The sequence below is a fragment of the Balaenoptera acutorostrata genome, chromosome 5 (genome assembly GCF_949987535.1).
Source record: "Balaenoptera acutorostrata chromosome 5, mBalAcu1.1, whole genome shotgun sequence".
Taxonomy (NCBI): Eukaryota; Metazoa; Chordata; class Mammalia; order Artiodactyla; family Balaenopteridae; genus Balaenoptera; species Balaenoptera acutorostrata.
The window spans coordinates 21,944,420-21,958,306 of record NC_080068.1 but is presented as its reverse complement, the minus strand read 5'-3'; the positions used below and the strand labels follow the sequence as shown (position 1 = coordinate 21,958,306).

At 34.8% G+C, this 13,887-nt stretch overlaps 1 protein-coding gene across 6 annotated transcripts in view; it reads right to left on the bottom strand.

Annotated features, from left to right (window-relative positions):
• Positions 1-13,887, bottom strand: part of BANK1 (B cell scaffold protein with ankyrin repeats 1) — a 325,865-nt gene that overhangs the window by 192,072 nt on the left and 119,906 nt on the right. For all 6 annotated transcript variants that reach the window (XR_009008463.1, XM_057547406.1, XM_057547401.1 and 3 more), the window contains exon 6: positions 13,354-13,459. Coding sequence is in view for 5 of the 6 variants with exons in the window: in XM_057547406.1 (XP_057403389.1) it covers positions 13,354-13,459 (106 nt within the window). In the remaining variant the exon portion in view is untranslated. The remainder of the gene's footprint in view (positions 1-13,353; positions 13,460-13,887) is intronic.

The following is a 13,887-nucleotide window of genomic DNA, read 5'->3' as shown; positions in this document are numbered from 1 at the left end:
CATATTTCTAAAATCTTGATACTGTAAATTAAATTCACATGGGAAATATGGTCCATTAAAGGCCTTTGGTGCAATTTGTTATCTCTCATATTACAAAAAATATAAGAGTGGGAAGCTTGGAGTCCATGTCTGTAGGTAATGTGAGGAAGCAAAGAGGCAAGTGCATTTCTAATTAGCAGTTCTTGGAATTGGTATTAATTAAAATTAAATCTCACAGCATTTGAATAGGGTTGTTTATAGTCCACTTTCCACTACTGAACCCAGACAGTGATGAGGCAATAAAAAGAGTGGAGCTGATCCATGTTTAACCAGCCCAGTCTGTGGCTAACCTCTGGTTAAAATAAGAAATCTCTAGAAACCTTATGTATATCCATGCGTGATTGTACTGTGTTCCTCTGTGTTCATTTAAAAAATACCTTTTGAAAATTACCAATTTTGTCTCTTCTGATTCTTAACAGCAAAAGGACCAATAACCTAGAAAGAAGCCAGGAAAGAGCCTAGAAAGATCCAGGAAACCTGGAACAGCAAGAGTGTGGAAACAACTTGGGCTGGGTTGGGATCAGATGGCTGACTACCACCAGCCCAGGCCTTACAGGTAGAAAGCTACCCACTGTCCTTGTATGGGCTTCACATGGAAAGCCAAGGAATGTAATACTACCAAGTAGTAAATCAACTTATCTGGCAAAGATGCGTGATTTCATTAGTAAGGAGTATTTGGCATTTTTTGAGGACTTCTTGGAGTCTTGAGAACCTAATTTATTCTTTAAAAAATATTAAATAATTTTGATAATAAAAGTGAACTAAGGCAGGAAAAAATCTGGGAAAAGTTTTTGGGCAATAAAGGGGCTAGAGAGAGAGCTTTGGGAACACCAGCATATGTAATATAGGGAGAGAATATAAATGGAATCTGAGAATGATTTGGGAAGCACCTAAGTGTAGGATGGTTGGAAAGAAAGGTGAAGCATGTTAGGGAAACCTCCTAGAAAGCTTTTTCAGGAGGAAGGAGAAATAACTGATGGCCTGAATTAGAGTGGTGGCAGTAAAAATGGACAAGGACAGAGATGCCAGACATTTCCAAAGAAAAGTTAACGGGACTAGATGATTGACTTTATACGCTCTGAAGGAAAGAGTTGATTTAAGATACCATTCAGGTTTATGGCTGCAAAGTTACAAGGTAGAAGAGAAAGAGTATTCATTAGAGAAGGGGACAGATCATTGTCCCAGAGAAGCACAGGTGGGGGTATTGATGGGGTAGCTGCTGGCAATACGATTATATAGCGCTAAATCAGATTAGACATATGTGTCTTCGAGTAGAGCATATTAGTTATGAACTTAGCTCCTGTATCACTAAACATTAATCATAACCACAGAACACTTGTTTTGTGGAAGAGGAAGTATTCTGAAATAGGGCTGCCGAGTTCCTTTTGCCATATAAGGTAACAAATTCATAGATCTAGGAACTAGGATGTGAATATATATCTTTAGGAGGCAATTATTTAGTTTACTACACTAAGCAAAATGTGGTAACCTCACTCTCAGGAAACAGGAAAGGCACTCTCATGAAACAGGAAAGTGGTAATAGCGCTACAATTCAACATATCCTAACACTGTAAGCAATATCTACTGTTCCTTGACCAAGAGTTTATGTTATGTACATGACCCAAATTGCAGCTGTTACCACACCATCAACACATCCTCAAGTCTGTAAACCAGGATAGGCTGTTTTGAGAGATTTTTCTATCCGCTGGGTTACAGTTGCTTTGCAAATCTATTGACCAGCATTTTTCAAACTGATTGTTGGGGATCCCAAAATGTGTGTGGGTGGATTACAGTTGTTTAGAGCTGCTGACATCTGAACGATAGGATGATGGGGAGTGTGATGGTTAATTTTATGTGTCAACTGTCTTGGTTATGGTGCCCAGTTGTTTGGTCAAACACCAGCCTGGATGTTACTGTGAAAGCATTTTTTTTAGATGTGGTTAATATTTAAGTAAGTAGACTTTGACCAACCCAATTACCCTCCATAATGTGGGCAAGCCTCACCCAATCAGTTGAAGGCCCTAGGAGAAAAGACTGAGGTTCACCAAAGAGGAAGGAATTCAGTTTCCAGACTGCCTTTGGACTCAAGGCTGTAACATCAACTTCTGCTGGGCCTGTCAGCTTGTCGGTCCGCCCTGCAGATTTCAGAATTGCCAGCCTCACAATCCCGTGAGCCAGTTCCTTAAAGTAAACCTCTCTCTGTCTTTCTCTCTCAGTCCATTCTCTTCATTCCATTTCTCTGGAGAATCTTGACTAATTCAGTGAGGAAAATGACTGTGGTGGTTTTGGTAAACCATAACAAGACATAAAAAACCAAGTTCTTCTATATTTTTGAGTTCCTATTCTTCTCAGAGTCATGCAGTGAATCTTTACACCTGCAGTGACACTAAAAAGATATTCTGTAACTATTTGGTAATGGTATAATCCAGAGAGCAAAGGAGTCTCTTTAGGAAGCACAGGGAGATGGCTTGCAGGTAGGTTAGTGATTGGGTAGTATGCGGGCGGGGGGAGGTTCTGGACCTGTCAAGAGTTTCAGAGGATAGACACTCTAGGTTTGAAAATTATCATTGCACAACAGCTGCAAAAGTAAGAGGGAGTTCCTTAAGGATCAATTTATTCAATTTACAATAAAAAAAAGCAAGTTGCTGTGCGTGTGTGTGTGTGTGTGTGTGTGTGTAATTGAAGCTAACCCTTGCTTGCATTTTTCTTTAAAAAATGAGTGAATATTACAGAGACTATTTCCTGTTATCAGTTACTAATGGACACTATTTATGTTTTTTCCCTAACCCTACGATAAACTTATAGATTTAAACTTATTACTTTTGACCTTGAAAAACCTACATTTTTTTGTGTCAGCCCAGAGATGAGCATCTGTGTCTCACTCACTGCACACAGTTCAGTGCAGCACATTCAGAAGGCTCATATGCCAATGTTTCATTCTGTTAATGGCAGATGCCATAGATAAGAGGTAGAAAGAAAAGAAAGGAAAGAAAAAGAAAAGAAAAGAAAGTGGCATTATATACAGCTGCCTTATATTCCTACAAAGAAGAGGTCTTTTATTTTGGGAGCTCAAATAATACTAGTCTAATACCTAATGCTTACCAGGGTTTCAGTAATTTTAGTCTATGGTTAACTTTGTTGCCATTATCAAGTTAATGTGGTAAATATTTATTGAGTGCTAGAAACTCTTCTAGGCACTAGGAATAGATCCATGAACAAGAGACAGGGCTCCTTCCTGAAGGATAGTATTTGCCCATAGAAGCAAAAGTGGTGATTTGAAGGAAATCACAAACTGTGAAACAAAAATCACCATGTTTCTGGACTGCAAAAAATAACATAAAGAGTATCTGGGATAATTTCAAACTTTCCTTTATAAATTATTCATTAAAGTAGTAATTTTAAATAATTTAGCAGAAATAATTCATAACCTTTCCTCTAAATGTAAGATCATCTTCCTGGGAAGCTTCCTCCAACTGTCCCTCTTTCTATGGGCTCCTGTGACCCCTGGAGCTATAGCTCCTTACGGTGTATAGGGCTGCAGTGGCCGAGGAGTGGTTAATAATCTCAGCTGGGCTGACTGGATCCAAGTCCCAGGCCTGCCACCATTTGAGCAAATGATATAAACTCTCAATGCCTCATCTGTAAATCAGAGTTTAAAATATTACCTACCATGGGTTTGTTGAGAGGGATTAAATGAGATAAAGTAAGGTGCTTAGAATTATTCTTGACACAGAGTACACAAAATGCAAGTGTTGGTTCTTATTAGTACAGAACACACTACATTAGTGACACTTATCTTTGTGATTTTATTTTCTCTTTCCTCTTCTTGGGTGCCTGCTGAGTGTATGGGTTTTATTTATTTATCTCACATTCCTCTATCTTCCCTCAGTATCTAGAAGATACCTAGTTTGAAGCCAAGTGTGTTAAACTTCTAAGAATTCATGAGGGTTTATTTTTATTTTTAATAATGATACTCAAAAAAAAGCATTTTTGAGATAAACAATCACTCTAAGACTACTTCATTCTGTATCCATGATTTTTAGTCCTGGGACATGGAGTGATCGAATAAAAAAAAATCTGCTATCTTGACTTTAATTTTATTCATGTCAATTTTATTCAGGTACTTAACTTATCAAAGACAAGAAAAGAAAGGAAAAGAAAAGAAAAGAAAAGAAAAGGAAAGGAAAGAACAGAAAAGAAATTGTACCACCCGTTACTGCTGTGTTCAATCAATGGTTTCCTGGTGATTCACAGACCGATAGCATCCGCATCATCTACGAATATGTGAAAAATGTAAAATTCTTTGGCCCACCCCAGATCTGTGGTATCAGAAATTCTAAATGGGGCCCAGCAATCCGAGTTTTAACAAACCTTCCAAGTGATTCTGATGCCCACTAAAGTTTGAGAGCAAAAGTATCAACACAAAAAAGAATGGGGCTTGGTTTGCATAAATAAGCAAGAGTAGATAGCCAATAAAATTGAGATTAACCTAATAGAGAGTGAAATAAAACTGCAAAGGATGCAAAGTATGTCTGGAGTAGACTTTCTCTCCATTCTATTCAGTTTCTCTAAGGGTTTCCCTCTTTTGTCATGGTTTACATTTTTAAAAATATCTTCTCATGGGTAGTAAACAGAAAAGACTCAAATAGAAGAGAAAGTTTAATGCTAAAAGATATTTCTCTTAATTATTTCTTAGAGAAACACAATCTTACAGCACTGTGAGAAATAAAGCATTGTTAGAAACAATATTTCAACCAAATATCACACATTATATTCTTACAGAAGTAATCTCCATTTGGATTCTGTTGATAATGATCATGGAGGATACAATTTCTTATAGTCAGTCAAATATCATGGGTAGAGGTCATGCTTATTTCCCAGATTGCCATTATTGCCAAGAATTTCTTCTGTAAAAGTGCAATTCTCAACTTTCTGTGAGAAAGCTCATCTTTCTGGCTTCCAGGATGACTCAAGTCAGAAACTGGTTCTCAGGTAGATAGGAATGATGTGAAAGTAACTGAGATAATGAAGCAAAGTGCTTGAGCTTGAAAGCTTGTTCTTTATTGTGTGCTGTTAACCCTACTGTTATCACACACTTTGGATTCTCAGCCTAATTTGTTACATTTTTTTTCCTCATCTGCTATCCTGGTCCTTGTATATTATACTGTCCTGTTCATAATCTGTCCTGTAGGCTTCTATTCATTCCTTATCCCAATATCTATATACCTAAACTCAGTCTTCAACTTTGGAGATGCTTAAAATGAAGGAAGGTATATACCAAATGAAATTTAGGTTCACTACAAAGAAAATGAGTCCAAATGGCAGTTAATAGAAACTTGACATAATCCTCTCCTCTGTTTCTTCTGGATAGTGCTTTTTTATTTCACTTGTTAACATCTTGCATTCTCTCAATCGGTCTGAATATTCAATTACTTTTAGATATTTTACAGAATCTGGGGGGTCTTGGGGAGCAGTTAATCAGAACTATACTTCTTCATCTTCCCAGTATTTGCTTTAGAGACACTATCCACTGATACAGACCTTAAGGAGAAACCAAAAGATCTACATGGTATTCTTGGTACAAAGATTTGGGGAACACCTGGATCCACTGGGGGGCATTTTTGGTATTAATGAATAGTTTTGTAAATCACAAATTATTTTGTGGCATTTTCCACTCTTACTCTCTGAAGTAGGATGTGACGTGGTTGATCACTTTCTTCCCTCAGAAGCATTTTCTTCACTTGTCTCTTAAGACACCATACTCCAACTTCAGCCGGCATTCCTGTTGTCAGTCTCCTTTTATGGACACTTTTCTTCCAGATCTCTAAATATTGCATTGCCCAGGACTCAGACCTTTGCTCTGAACTATACATTCTATTGAATGATCTCATCCAGGCCATGGCTGTGAATACCACGTAGGACCTCCTTCCTGGGCTTTTGACAATATGTCAGCAAGTCTCACCATCGTCACTTTCAAATATCTACCAAGTAAGAGCAAGTGTCAACACCTCCACTGCCAACACCAGGTGACAGCCACCATCATGTCTCCCTGAGACCACTATGGCCCCCTATCTGGTTTCTCTGCTTCCATTCTTATACACCTGTAATCTGTTCTCTATAGCAACGATCTTTTAAAATGTAAATTAGATGATACCAAACCATTTAAAAATCTTTGCATGACTTTTCATCACCTCCCAACTCCCTATACTCTCACTTTATTGTATTTTTGTCATTACCAGTATCCCTTTTGAAATAAAACTGCTTATTTTGTTATTGTTTTTCTGCTGCCCTCACTAAAATAAAACTCCATAAAAACAGATTTTTCTATAATGGTCTCCTGTGTCTGGAGTGCGTAGAAGAGTGTCTGACACTTTGCTTACACTTGTAATATAAATGAATAAATAAGACTGCTTAACAGAATCTTTTTGATCTAAGTTTTCTTAATTGAGAGAAAATATTACATTTGCAGACTCACCTTCTTCATCTATAACTACAGAGTCCTCAATTATGACACACCTGTTCCCTTATTGTAACAACACAATTATATGATGTTACAGTGACGGCAATGAGCAGAATGCGAAACGAATTATGAATGTTGTTGAGAGTTGGAGACGGTTAACCACTCATTGGTCAAAGTGGTGAAGGGTTGGCCTCAATGCCTGTTGGACTCAGGATGGCACATGGCCTATCTCTACAGTGTTACAATGCAGCCTGAGACCAGGGAAGTTTCTTTGATTCTTGCAAGACATATTGTCTGTCTTCCCTATGTTCCTAGTAGACTCAAGGTCAGAGGTGCTTCCTGGTCTGGGGAATAACTCAAGTATGGAGAAGGCCAAGTTCTAGCCCCAACATAAATTTTTCTTCCTTTCCCCCCACCTCCCTTCTTCCTTTGTTCCTAATTTTTACTTACATCCTTAAACCATAGTCATGTTTATAAGCACTCATTTTCAAAATTCACATCTGGAGAAATACAGACTCCTTGAAGAAACACTGTAAAAGTGAATAATAGCAGTATAATACTGAAAGAAATGTTTTTTTCTTTCTTTCTTTTTTTTTTTTTGGTTAATCAAGTAAAAACTCATTTTGCAGGATTCAAAGTGGTTGTTTAATTTTATTATTATTTGATACAAATTAAACCATCAATTCATGAAATTAACTTGAAAATATGCTAAAAATATCCTTGGTAGGATATGTGAAAATCTGTACTGGTAGGCTGTGTTATCAAAAAAAATGAAGTGGAAGAATCCATCATTTTACAATCAATTTACATGCCAAAGCTCCAATTCACTCAAGCTCTACAAGTTTGATAATGTGTTATGTGTAAATCTGTTCCTAATTTTGTGTATTTACCCAACAGTGATGCGTTTGTTACTAATTTGAAGTGAATTTACATGACTACATTTTTTCCTATCATCTATTACTTCTCATGTCAGAATGTGAAATAATCTTCACCATTTCTTTTCTTTTGCATTGATTTCTTCATTGCCCCAATTTTCTTCTCCAGTGGTTTAAAATGAAAACTAGAAAGGTCCATACAACTTCATGCATTGTGAAATTCATATTTTGGGAAGACATTGAAAAATTTTGTTTGTAAAATATCCTTGATATAGCTTCCATCTGTTCCTAATTTTTGTTTCAGGGAATAAGATTAGTAATTCCTCATTTTCAAAAACTTTTCTTTCCACGTAGAACAATGCTACATTTAGAAGATCCCTGGCTCAATCCCATAGGTATCAAGAAAAGGAGTAGTCACAAATAATTTTAGAATAATATTTTTGATGTTAACAAAACCATGAAATAAACAGAAATAAATCTAACAAAGGTTTTTAAGAATTTCAAAAAATATATTTTTTGGAAAGATGTAAAAAAACCCAAATAAATAAAGTATCATGCTTATGACAGAGAGAGTTAAGTATAAAAAAAACGACAGTTTTTACTAAATTAATCTACAATGTTCTTTCAATTTTATTAGAGTATTTCATGGAATCTGACAAATTGATCCTAAATATAGGACAACTAAAGGACAACTAAACTTTAGGACAACTAAAGGAATAAGGAGAGCAAAAAAGGAATAAGGAGAGCAAAAATAATTTCAAGAATGAGGTGGGGATCAGCTCTGATACCAAGTTTTATGATGAATTTAATTATATGTTTCATAATATAACATATAAATTAAAAGACAAGCCATCAATTAAATAGACATTTGCAATATATAAAACTGACAAATGTTACTATCCAGAATATATATATATATATGTATATATATATATATACGAAGAGAGAAAGAGAAATCTCCCAAAATTCAGTAAGAAAAAAATAACCAACGTAAATAAATGAAGACTATTAAATGTAAATTCACTGAGGAAAAATGAAATGTAAATAAACAGAGGAAAAATGCTCAACTATATCTGTAATGACAATGTCAATTAAAAAGTGAGATACCACTTCACACCTGTTAGATTGCAAAAAATATATTTAACTCACAATTCTTAACATAGAAAAGATATGGAACAATGGCACAATACTGCTGGTAGAATTATTGATAAATTAGTAAAAGTATTTTTCACAGAAATTTGAAAATATCTAGCACTACAGAATAAGTACATACCTGTTTAACTCAGAAATTCTATTGGTAATTGTATCTCCTGAGGAATTATAACATATATGCATAGGAATTCATATGCAAGAATGTTCATCATAGAATTAATTGCAACAATAAAACATTTGAAAACATTATTACCCATTAATAATAATGGGTAATAATGGAGAACAGATACATACTGTGGTATAGTCAAACAATTCAATGCTATAGAATATTTCAAATGAATGACCTAGATCTGCATAAAGACATGTACAAATATAAAAAAAATTAATACTGGGCAAAAATAGTACATTGAAGAAAAAGTGTGATTATCATTTACACAAAATCTACAAAATTGCACATGACTATATATGAATTAAGGAAACAAATGTATGTAGTAAAAGAATGAAGAACTGCAAGCGAATGGTCATCAAGAAGTTTAATTAAAGTAATGGTTACTTTTCAAGTGTATGGAATCACAAAGGGAAACAGAGAAATTCGACTGTATCTGTAGAATTTTACTTCTTATAAAAAAAGATCTGAAGCAAATGTGACAAAATGTTAAGAGCTGGCAATCCTAAATGACAGGTACAGGTGTTTTTTATATTATTTTCTGTATTTTTCTGCATGTTTAAATTATTTGATGATATAAAAAGAAACAAGTCAGTGACATTCAGTTCTCCTCTACTCAGATAGCAAATGAGCTATTTTCTGTGAACCTAAAGATATTACAAGTCCAAGATAAATCCTAGGGCCACAGTGACTACTACATGTGTACTGAATATCCACTTACATGCTCCTCATTTCACAGACATTTTAGGAGATAATATACTGAATTAATATTTCCACATGTCGCTGGTGATCATATGCTGTCCTGTTTCAGATTAAGATATTACTACTTTTTGTAAATGGTTAAACATTTTGACGTGCTTTTCTAGAAACTGGCATGGGCTTTATTAAACCATTCTCCTTTCTGGGTGAAGGTACAAGATTTGCCTCAAAGTAACCTAGTTTCCTTTTCCCCAGACTGCTACTTCCAGAGATTTAACCTGCAACTCCAGCCACTTTTAAAAACAAGCTATACTACTTATTTTTTCCTATCAATAACAAGAGATCCTCAGCATTACCCAGCCTTTGAAAGGGTTTGGAAGAGAAGTTAGGGAAATTCACATACCTGCTGCAGTTTAAGACTTATAAGACTCTGGAATATGGCTTGAAACTCAGGGTAGGGGAGAGCTACAGAAGGACTAAAGCAACTGTGTTAGTCCAGGTGTGCTGTTCTACCTCAGCACTACACCAAGTCAAGTCATTCAAACTGATTTCATGGTGGCTCAGACCGTGTGTGTGTATACAGACAACTACAACCAAAAGGGAAGCTGTTCACAGTGATACTCTTATTTTAAGGGATGCACTCTGATATTTTCTATTCTAGTATCTTACATATCAGAAACATTGTTATGATCTCCTATATTGATTTCACAAGCCCTGACGATTCACACACTAGAAAGTTGTTATGAATTATTTCTCTGACTGTTATGTTCAAAATGCATGTATGATACAATTGCATTAATATATCAAGTTCATTTGGAAACCTTATATTATATTCTACTTCCAGGGAGAACTTTTTCAGTGGAAAATTCTTATCAATGGAAAATGGTATTTTTAATTCAATAATGAAGCATTACAGGGTAAGAGAACGTTAAAGCAGATTTGATTTCCTGTACACTTTCTATCTTATCTCTGCAACACTCCCACCCCCCTCAACTTTGCCTGACTAAGGGAAAAAAGTAAATGAGGAAGTTTATTGGCTATACAGAAGTGAAAATGACCAAGACATAGTGGCACAGAATAGCAATTTACTTATTATAAATGAAGTGACAGGGACTAAATCCAGAATCAACTTGGAAAAGAAAAGAGGATGGAATAATAATAAGATAAATAGTTCTGATTAACATAGCATTTAATTTATTATTTTTAAAGAACCATAGGTATCTGTGGGTAGTTCCATGTCTCCTCCTTAGGATAGGTCAATACTCAAGTATGCTCTGTCAGTTTCTTATGATTATTTCCCCTCACAATGTCCTAACCTCCAATTTATTTCAGCTAAAATATAGAGTAATAAATAAATGTTTAATAAATGAAACATTTCACCAAGTAATTGGAGAACTGTCTCCAGGGATAGACATTCGGAAATACACCCAATTCATTGTTTGCGGAATTTACCTCTCAGAATATTTCTAGTGGTGTTTCTAGAGAAGTTCTTCAACAACCTACCATTAATTCCACTTTATGTATAAAGGCTTCTCAAATCTTATCATCAATTCAACTTAAACATTATGAAAATATAGGTGCAAGGTCTTAAAGACCAGATATTCTGAGGCTGACACTGATCCAAGATTATAGGGCCAAGGAGGCAAGCGAAACATGAGTTCAGCCATATTCATGTCTATCTTGCATATTTTATTATGTAATTTGTATTATGTTATTTTGCACTTCCACTACGAATTAGAACCTAATGTTATGTTATTTGCTTGATATGGGTTTAATAGAATCTGCCATCTAGCAATATCCAGCAATATGGTTTCTGAATGAATTACCTAGATTATATTGAATTTTCCATTTTTAGCTTCTTTTTAAAAATGCAATTTTTTATAAAAATATTTTTTCAAATACAGAATAATCATTACATTCTAAGAATGGTTCAAAATTTTCATATGCTATTAACTTTCTAACCTTTGTAAAGAGAGAGTAATATGAAGCCATTAGGGATCGATAAACTTGGCTGCCCACTGGAATCATCTGGGAAACTTTAAAAAGTACTGATAGCTGGAACCCACTCCCAGATTCTTCATTAATTTGGGGGGTGTGGCTTAGGCATGGGATATTCTCAAGGCTCTGCAGCTAATTATAATATGCACCAAGTTTGAGAACCACTGCTCTAAACCCTTGATGCTCAGTGAAAGGTCTGAGGACTAACGGCATCAGCTTTACCTGGAAGCTTGTTTCAAAAGCAGAAGCTTGACTGTACCCCATACCTATTGAATCAGATCCACATGATCAGGTGCTCCAATTTAACCAATCCAGAATTCTTTTTCTATAAAAATAAAGGACCAAGTCTATTCCATCCTTTCCAACTCTAAAATTCATATCCTACAACCTAAATGAGACACTGAGAAGCACTTTCAAACCCACCTTGAATTCTTTATCTATAAAATGAGAGACCACAGCCATCCTCTCCTCTCCAACCCCCCAATTCTCGTTCCACAACCCTAAACAAATATAATGCTGAGGGAATTTGTAAAGTTGTGTAATAATTCCATCTTCATACCTTTGGATACACTTTCTCTTCCTTAGAATTCCTGTTTCCTTTCTCTTTTCTCACTGAGACACATAATTCAAGACCTAGGTAAAATCCCACCTCCTTTAGGAAGCATATCCTGAAGAATAATCCAGCTTTTCTCTAAAATTCTTTTGGCAGTATAATGAATTCCATGAAGTGTAGCACCTTGTTTCTTTCTATTATTACATATATATTATCTTGTTTCTCCAGTTAAATGATGAGTGTCTTAAGTGAGAGATCATGTCATGTTCCTTTTCTATCCCAACCTAATGTCTAACCTTTGTAAGTGAATTGTGTTGTTAAAATGTATATGGGAAATAAAAATAAGTTTGTACTACTATCACAAATTATTATTCAAAACTAGCCTACCATTGACCTTTCCCCATAATGTAACCTCACCATACATAATGCAGGTTCTAGCACATCTGGGTGAATTACAGTCGGCTGTGCCTTAAGGCTCCTATTCTTTTCTTCCCACTTCCCTCAGGCCTGCCAGCCTGATGATAAAACTGCTTCAAATAGCACAGAAAATATACAGAAAAAAATCTCTGCTCATTAGTCCTACAGTATGCCTACAGGAGACCTCTAATATCCTTTTGCTCCATGCCTGTCTTACTCACCATTACATCTCCATCATAGTGTTTGGCACATACTGGGCATATAAACGTATTATAAACAATGTGTCAACCAACTACGCAGGAACAAACTAATATAGAAAGTATGCTACTGAGCTCGTGATAACATTTAGAAGTATGATTTTTTTATAGTATCTCCTATATATGCTTTTCTTTATATATGTATATATATATTTATATGATAAAAATAATATGTAGTCATTGTACAAAACACAGATAAAGCAAACTGAAAAAATGTAATCTCTGAAATTGCACAACCCAAACATAACTGTTAGCAAATGCGTATCTGTCCAGACCATCAATTTATATATATGTATATATATACATATATATAAACATACGCTATTAAACATATGTACTTTTTCAAACAGAGGATCACACTCTATCTACTGCTGTATACCCTGCTTTTATTTGATTAAGTATATATCAAAGCATCACTCCAGCCAGCAAATCAATTTATGATAAAATTTGTTTATGATGGTTGCATTAACAGATGCACCAAAATTTACTTGATCAGTTACCTATCTTTGGAAGTTATTTCCATTTTTGGTAATTATAAATAATGCTATGATGAACAATTTTCATCACACATTATCCAAATATTTCCTTAGAATAAAAACCACTTCTCTCACCAGGGGATGGAAATAGTCAAAACACTTCATCAGCAATGCTATATCCTTTGCTATAATATTTATTAAGTAGTTACATACACTGAAATGTGACAAATAGAATAATTGATGCATTTGGAAAATACTCACATTCTTTTTGAGGGTAGATTTCAGTTTGGAGTGATCGGAACTCATAATATGGTATCTCCTGTTTGAATGTTGATGTGAGAATATGATCAAGTTCGTCAATGTCATTCTGTTTTCAAATGAAAAGGAAATTTTTTCTTAGTTCAGTTATATACAGAGAAACTCATCTTAGTGTAATATAATAGAAAATTATTGACTGGAGTAAATACTGGGTAATCTTTAATAATACTTACACCTTTTTTTAAAGAATAATATAAAACATTACGGACTTGCCTAAAAGCCAATTATTAGAATAACTGAAGAACGGATGCAAGAAATAAGTCTTTGCTTTTGGATGAGTTAATTTACTTAAATACTCACTAATTTTAGAAGAGCATAACAGGAGGTCAATGATAACACTGAAATTTGTTTCAATAATAAATTCTGTTAAAATACATTTTACATTTTAATAAATGAAATAATAAAATGATGAGTCTGATTCTTCACCTTAAGGGTTAGCAATGGAATAGTCTTAAATAGATTATTTTATTTCTGTGT